This window comes from Apium graveolens, unplaced genomic scaffold (assembly GCF_009905375.1).
Source record: "Apium graveolens cultivar Ventura unplaced genomic scaffold, ASM990537v1 ctg430, whole genome shotgun sequence".
NCBI lineage: Eukaryota > Viridiplantae > Streptophyta > Magnoliopsida > Apiales > Apiaceae > Apium > Apium graveolens.
The window spans coordinates 4,820-13,429 of NW_027418481.1; the positions used below are offsets into that span (position 1 = coordinate 4,820).

Sequence of the window (8,610 nt, forward strand, 5' to 3'; positions counted from 1 at the left end):
ATGCTCATGTCAAATTCACTGCTCATACACTTAGAAAACCACTCACACATAGAATCATTAGTGGATCCAAAGATTATATCATCTAAATATATCTGGACAATCAAAATATCATTAACATTTTGCTTAATAAATAAAGTAGGATCAATTTTACCTCGAATGAAGCCATTTTTGATCAAAAACTTACTAAGCCTCTTGTACCAAGCCCTTGGTGCTTGCTTTAAGCCATATAATGCCTTCTTAAGCTTGTAAACATAGTCCGGATGTTGTTCATGTTCAAAACCAGGGGGTTGCTTGACATAAACTTCCTCTTCCAGAAATCCATTAAGAAAAGCATTTTTTGACGTCCATTTGATGTAGCTTGATCTTCTTGTAGCATGCATAAGCAAGAAGCATCCTAATTGATTCCAATCTAGCTACTGGAGCATAAGTTTGATCAAAGTCAATGCCTTCTTGTTGGTTGTACCCTTGTGCTATGAGCCTTGCTTTATTTCGAGTAACAGTACCAAATTCATCCACTTTATTCTTGAAAATCCATTTTGTACCAATGATTGAAGCATCCTTTGGTGGCTTGACCAGTTCCCAAACATCACATCGTTCGAATTGATTGAGTTCTTCTTGCATAGCCGTGATCCAATTTTCATCTTCAAGTGCTTCTTTGACATTTTTGGGTTCCTCTTGAGCTAAAAATGCAGCATAAGCACAAAAATTTGCAGTGCCTTTTCTTGTCTTGAGACCATCAGAAATATCACCAATAACCAGTTCTGGAGGGTGATTCTTCACTGTCCGTGTAGCTTTTGGCAATGAATGCTTTGCAATATCTTCATGTGAAGTCTTCCTTATCTTAGATGGAGGAGCTAAGTCTTCACCATCATAGATTGGCATTTTATCCTTTGCTCTATTTCCTCTAGGACCATCAAGAGTCATCTTTGCCATCTTTACAATTGCATCATCAACTAGGAGTAGAAGGTTCTGCTTGCTGATTTCCTGAGGCAGTTTCAATTTCAGCTTGCTGTTTTCTATAATCAATCTCTGTTTCAGCTTGCTGTTTTGGAGTAGCCTTCTCTGTTTCAGCTTGCTGTTGTCCAGCTTCACCTGCATCATCTTCCTCGTCTCTTGGAAGATCATTGTTAGATTCTTGAAAAGTAACATCTATAGATTCCTCAACAATATGCTTAGACAAATTATAAACTCTATAGGTTTTACTATTCATAGAATAACCAAGAAAAATAGCTTCATAAGATTTAGCATCAAATTTACCATCATTACCAATTGTCTTGAGCACAAAACACTTTGAGCCAAAGATTCTGAAGTAACTGATGTTGGGCCTCTTTTTCTTGAGCAATTCATATGGAGTCTTGTCCAAAATAGGTCTTATCAATACTCTATTCAGAACATAGCATGCTGTGTTGACTGCTTCTGCCCAAAAACTTCTAGGTAACTTGCAGTGACCTATTCTTGCGTTCCACCACACCATTTTGTTGTGGAGTCCTTGGAGCCGAGAATTCATGTGATATTCCTCTTTCTTCACAACAAGTAACAAAGTCTTTTTGGAATTCACCACCTCGATCACTCCTTATTCCTACAAGCTTTGTATTGAGCTTATTCTCAAGTAATTTAATTAGTTTCTCAAACTCATTAAAAGCAGCATCTTTAGTTCTAAGAAATAATACCCATGTAAAACGAGAATAATCATCAACAATTACAAAACCATATTGCTTACCTCCTATACTTTTATAAGCTTATGGACCAAATAAGTCTAAATGTAAAAAATCTAAGGGTTTAGAAGTAGATACCATTTTCTTTGCTTTGTGAGTACTTCTAATTTGCTTGCCTAATTGGCATGCCGAACACACCTCAGTCTTGACATACTTGATTTTGGGTAAACCTCTGACTAGATTCTTCTTTGAAAGCTTGTTAAGTAAGTCCATGTGAGCATGACCCAATCTTCTATGCCAAACATAAGGATCAGTGTCTGTTGCAGCAAGACAGCAAGCTGTTTTCTGCAACTCAAAGTCCAAAATATATATATTTCCTTCCCTTCTAGCAACTAGGGGGACTTTGTTAGTACCACTAGTAATAATACACTTATCAATACCAAAGTTAACAGTATGACCATCATCATATAACTGACTTATGCTAAGCAGATTATATTTAAGGCCTTTAACATATTGAACTTTATCAATTGAAATGTGTTTATTACCTATTTTACCTTTTCCAAGAATTTGAAGAGTTTTGCTATCACCAATAGTCACTCTTCCACCCTTTTTCATCTGAAGACTCAAGAATTGTGCTTTGTCTCTACTCATATGTCTAGTACATCCGCTATCTAAAATCCATTGAGTTGATTTGACTCGAGCGGCAAGACACATCTACAAAACAAATAAAACAACTCAACCTTTTGGTACCCAAAGTTTGTTGGGTCCGACATGGTTAGCAGATAAAACATATAAAACATGTAAATCAGATTTCTTTATCCATTTTTGGATAAATCTAGGTGATTTAACTCTGCCAGCCTGATGATGGTAAGTTGTCTTTGTTCTGCCATTCTGATCATAGTAAGCTGTTTTCTGTTTGTTTCCTTCATGGTATGATTTTTGTCCATTCTGAACTTTGCAATGTTTTTCAAGATGCCCTTTCTTTCCACATCTGTTGCATATCTTCCAAGGCATAGCATAATCATAGGGTATGCCATGTTTTCCTTCATATCTTAGAGCTTTGTCCTTCTTGTTTGCATTCATTCCAATTCCTTCTCTGAGCCAATGGAATATTTGTGTTGTTCATCATAGATTTGAGACTTTCTTCTCCTTGAACAAACGATCCCATGCCCTTTTTCAGATCCTCAACTCCCTTTGTGAGCAGATCAATCTTTTCAGCTTGCTGAGATGGTTCTTCTGCTTGATTTGAAGGTGTTGCATCTATTGATTCTCTGAGTTTGAACAGCTCCAAACATTCATCCCTTGCTTCAATCTCCTTCTTTAACTCTGTGATCTCCATTAACTGAGTCTTGTTTCTTTTGAGGAGAATTTTGTTGAAGTTTTCCACATGACTAACTTTAGCTTGAAGATCCTTGATTTCAGCCTCTTTGTTAGCTTGTGTAGGTACCTTCTTGTCAATCCAGGTATCTACTTTGCTCATCAAATCTTGAACCATAGTCTTGAGATAATTATTCTTCTCTTTTAGCTTGCTATTTTCAGCTTTAAGAGAATAATATTCACCCATAGATACATTCTTACATTCCTGCATGGTTAGTGGTTCCAAAACAATATTTTCAGAAGATAAATTATATTTACAAGAGTTTACCTCACTCTGATCTTCTTCTAAATCACTTTCTAGGTATCCACTTTCTGAATTTCCTCGAACAGAATCATCATCAAGTCCAACTAGGGCAAGATTGACCATGTCTCCACTTGAATCATCACTGGAAACCGAGTCATCATCACTTCAAGTCATTAGAGCTTTAGCTTTCTTCTTATCCTTGAAGACAGTTTGCTGTTTTGACTTCAATTTGTAGTAGTCCCGCTTATAATGGCCTGGCTTTCCACATTCAAAGCATGTCTGATCTTTAGAATCCTTGTTGGGCTTCTTGTTGTTGGAAAATCTGCCTTTATCTCTTTTCAGCTTGTTCTTCTTCTCGATCATCTTTCTGATCTTCCTGGATATTAAAGCTAGTTCTTCGTCTGACTCATCTTCAGATTCTAGTAAGCTATCATTAGTGTGAAGAGCTAATTGCTTCATTTGAGCAACTGGAGCTTGTATAGAACTTGATTGGCTTTCCTTGATTTTGCTTTCAAATTGTTCCAATTCTGCAAAAATAGCCAATTGATCCATCGTATCTATAGTTGGAGAGGATTCTAGAGTTGTTACCTTTGGTTCATAGATAAATGGCACAGCACTAAGTATCTTCATGTTGATTTCCTCTTGTGGGATATGTTTGCCAAGCTGCTTTAAGGCATTCAGATTTATCTGGAATCTAGCTTGACTTTCTCGAATAGTTTCTCCGTCTTGACGCTTGAAATTTCCAAACTCATTCATTAGTTTACTCAATTTCACCTTTCTTAAACTCTTGGATCCTTCGTGATACAATTCCAGAGTATCACATATCTCTTTAGATGATTTGCATGAAGAGACTTTATCACATTCACTAGGACATAACCCATTCATGAGAGAATTCCTAGCCTTTCCATTGAAGCTGTATTTGATTAGTTCAGCCTCTGTGAGATCATCAACGTCTTTCACTTTGCCTTCTTTTTCCTTAAACTCAAAAGGACCCTTCTGAACAACTCTCAAACTAGTGGCTCCCTGGATAGATGCACTTTCATGCGACCTTTCCACCAGTTATAGTTTTATGTACCAAGCAAGAGAGGTGCTCGGTAATCTGAGGTTCCTTCGGGATATTTGTCAGCCATTTCGATCGAATACTATTCCTGTTACAGAAAGATTAGTATACCAATGCTCTGATACCAACTAAAATTACACCTAGAGGGGGGGTGAATAGGTGATAATGGCTAACTAAGATTACTTTTAAATTTTACCCGATAATAGCTTACTGAGATTTTATCAACTGAGCTATAATCTGACAATGATAGTAAGCTGAGATGATTAAATGCAATGCAGAAAATAATGTGCAGGAAAGTAAATAGAACACACAAGAATTTTAGCCAGGTTCGACCCCTAAGCCCCTATGGTCTACGTCCTGGTCCCTTACCAACTTGGTAAGAGAATATATTATTGATCAATGAAGGTTACAACTACAAGATACAACAATATATCTCCCTTTATCCCAGCTGCTGATAATGGCTTGCTGAAACCCTGTTTAAGAACCTGCTCTCTAAGTACTATACTACCCCGTAGTACAAACTCCTCTAGCAAGTACCACTAAACCCTTGTTTCCCTAGCCAACTTATCCAGCAACTAATCAATACAATTGAACAATACAAATCAGTGATAAAGTTTACAACTCAAACTATAAACTCTCTCTAAGATGAAACACGTGTATATATTTAGAGCTCGAGAGTATTTTTAAATCAATAAAGATCAGGAGTTGTATGTGTTCTTGCTTGCAAAATCGTCCTCTTTTAAAAACTGCAAGAAAACCACTTATATAACCACACATTAACGTTTGAAAACAGCCTCAACAAATTACAACGGCTAGAATCCAATTCTACCGTGTAAGATCGTTGGGATGGTTTCCAACGTTCATGTGTACGTTAGATAGAAGAGAAACACAGAAGTCCAACGTTCAGAAAATATCTCTTCTATTTTGTAGAGGATAAAACGTTTTAATAAGAAGATAAGAGAAAGAGTTTGAAAGAGAAATAAACTCCTATTCTTTAGGAAATCAATTTGAATGATTAAAAACATTTTATAAAAGAGCTCTATATATATCATGCACGTATATTATATTAGAGAAGTCCTTACAACTGATATATATGAAGATCCTATAAAATCTCCATGAAATTCGACTTCCTTGTTGAATCTGGACTGTGCATCTTGGCTTGCTGTTATTCTGACACTGTTGATCATAGCTTGCTGAAATAGATTACTGTCTTATGATAGCTTGCTGTCATGATACTTAAACAGCAATGATATCAAGCTGTTATATCCTGCAAATGTTATATCCTGCAAACATTCTCAAATAACAACATGATGGTTTGCTATATTGTGATCATCAAAACTAAGAAGTTACAATTACTAGTCCATACTATATAAAAGAATGTCCTTTTTCAACTATAAGATTATGTTTTTTATTTTTCCAACTAAAATGACAGTTTTCCAAAAGTATCACCAGCAATTCTATTTAGTAAAATAAATATAAATATTATAATTATTCAAATATAACCTATTAACTTTTTTTAGGTACCACAAATCACCTATTTTGAAATAACACGCGTAATTCTTTTTAATTTTGTTTAAATATTAAATTAAAAAATTATATAATATTAAAACATATATGTGTATAGTTCCATATACTATACTGTAATAGACCAAAAATTAAAAATCTAATTAATTAATTATTTTTACTATATATTTTTATCATTTTCCGTGAACAAATATAAGAATATATTTAGGACTAGTTAACTTCGAAATCTTTTTAATTATGAAAAGTTATTCTATTTAAAACTCATATATTATTCAAATTTAAATTAAGTATAAAACTAAGTTATTCTATTTAAAACTCATATATTTTTCAAATTTAAAATAAGTATAAAAATAACTTATAAAATATTAAAATTCTTACACCTGATATAAATGAGGACACCAAAATAATCCATCTAATTACATATATATATACATATTTATATTTATAAATATATAGTAGCATTCTTAGTAATTGAGATTAAAAACTAATATAAAATACACCTGGAAAATAAAAAGTTTTTCTTCAATGTGCCATGTATAATCTAAGCTATTATCAAAATTAAGTATGTTTATAGGCTAATAGTTTGCTCTCATGTAATAAAATAAGAGATAATCATTTAGCTTATAATTGTCATGTAAATTCAATTTAAAAATGATTATATAAAATATGTATTAGTTGTAACATATGTATTTAGTTATATTTAATTCAATTATAATATTTTTATAGTATATTATATTATCATTTTAATATATTACATAACATATGATTTTATGAATTTTTAGGCAATTAACAATTTTTAAATCACTCACAAAATAAAATCTACACCACTCATATATTTCCGGATATAAAATAAAATTAAAGAAAATATAAATTAAATCTTAGCATTCTAGCCGTTGTCATCATTTTTAGGAAAAATGAATTCCTTTAGAAGGGCCATATAGAAACAAATCTTAACATTTAGCCATTTTTAATCCTTTTAAGAAAAAAAAATATTTTCATGGTAAGATTTTTCAAAAAGAAATAAATAACATATATTTTAGATATACAATGTATCCAAATTATTTTCATGCTCTTGAGAAATAATAATCTTTGAACACTTTGGTCGCCAACTTATTAGGAAATGTCAATAACTTGTAATTTTTTTAGCAATTCACAAGTTAGTAATGATTATTGACGGTACTTGTGAATTATGTTCTTAACTTCATCACAACATCTGTGAGCAATAAAATATATTATCATGTGCAAAGAAAATATGACTAACTCCTACACATATTGATTCCATGAATCTATCTCAATTATATTGATAAACCAACATTTTTGCACATAAAATAAAAAGGTAAGATGATAACGGGTCTCCCTTCTAGATGACTGTTAGGAACTAAATATACCTTTGGGTACATATTAATATTCCAAAAAAAAAGACATTAGATATAACAGACATAATAAAATATTAAAAATTCAATCATATGTTTGTTTTAACACATGGTCACTAACTTTCAAATATAGTCATTTAAATTTTTCAAACATATCATTTTTAGAATGAAGGGTTATAATCCTTAAAAAATGAGAGAGGATATACATACTTCACCAACTATTAAAACCTCCACTCCAACAAAACTTATAAAATAATTTAAAGAATTATAAATTTTGATAAATGTTTACTAAATTTCTACAATTGAAACATGAGATTGTAAAATTTAAAATGTCATACATGATAATATAAAACAAACATAGCCTTAGGTCAAGAGAGGACACAATGAGAGGTTATGAAAAATTGAACATAAAACAATTTAAAATTGTTCTAGCCCTTATTTAATTATTTACATTATTCTCACTAATTATATTTACTTGATTATTTTATGACATATTTGTTTAGAATCTACATTAATCAATCATATTTAGTATATAAAACACATTATTTTTTATTTACCCCAACTCAAACACTCCATTTTTCAAATATGTGAGGGCTAATTATATCTAGTGAAATTAGATTTTATATTTACTAATCATTACTAGTCCATACTATATAAAAGAATGTCCTTTTTTAACTATAAGATTATGTTTTTTATTTTTCCAACTAAAATGACAGTTTTCCAAAAGTATCACCAGCAATTCTATTTAGTAAAATAAATATAAATATTATAATTATTAAAATATAACCTATTAACTTTTTTTAGGTACCACAAATCACCTTTTTTGAAATAACAGGCGTAATTCTTTTTAATTTTGTTTAAATATTAAATTAAAAAATTATATAATATTAAAACATATATGTGTATAGTTCCATATACTATACTGTAATAGACCAAAAATTAAAAATCTAATTAATTAATTATTTTTACTATATATTTTTATCATTTTCCGTGAACAAATATAAGAATATATTTAGGACTAGTTAACTTCGAAATCTTTTTAATTATGAAAAGTTATTCTATTTAAAACTCATATATTATTCAAATTTAAATTAAGTATAAAACTAAGTTATTCTATTTAAAACTCATATATTTTTCAAATTTAAAATAAGTATAAAAATAACTTATAAAATATTAAAATTCTTACACCTCATATAAATGAGGACACCAAAATAATCCATCTAATTACATATATATATACATATTTATATTTATAAATATATAGTAGCATTCTTAGTAATTGAGATTAAAAACTAATATAAAATACACCCTGGAAAACAAAAAGTTTTTCTTCAATGTGCCATGTATAATCTAAGTTATTATCAAAATTAAGTATGT

The 8,610-nt window shown here is 31.0% G+C and overlaps 1 protein-coding gene across 1 annotated transcript; it reads right to left on the reverse strand.

The window, feature by feature from the left end:
* Window positions 1-3,864: 3,864 nt before the first annotated feature.
* LOC141701692 (uncharacterized) lies at window positions 3,865-4,299 on the reverse strand (the record flags this gene model as incomplete). The annotated part of the gene is made up of 1 exon (XM_074505325.1): window positions 3,865-4,299. A coding segment is annotated over one exon (435 nt), but the record flags the coding sequence as incomplete, so codon positions are not given.
* Between the last annotated feature and the right edge of the window lie 4,311 nt (window positions 4,300-8,610).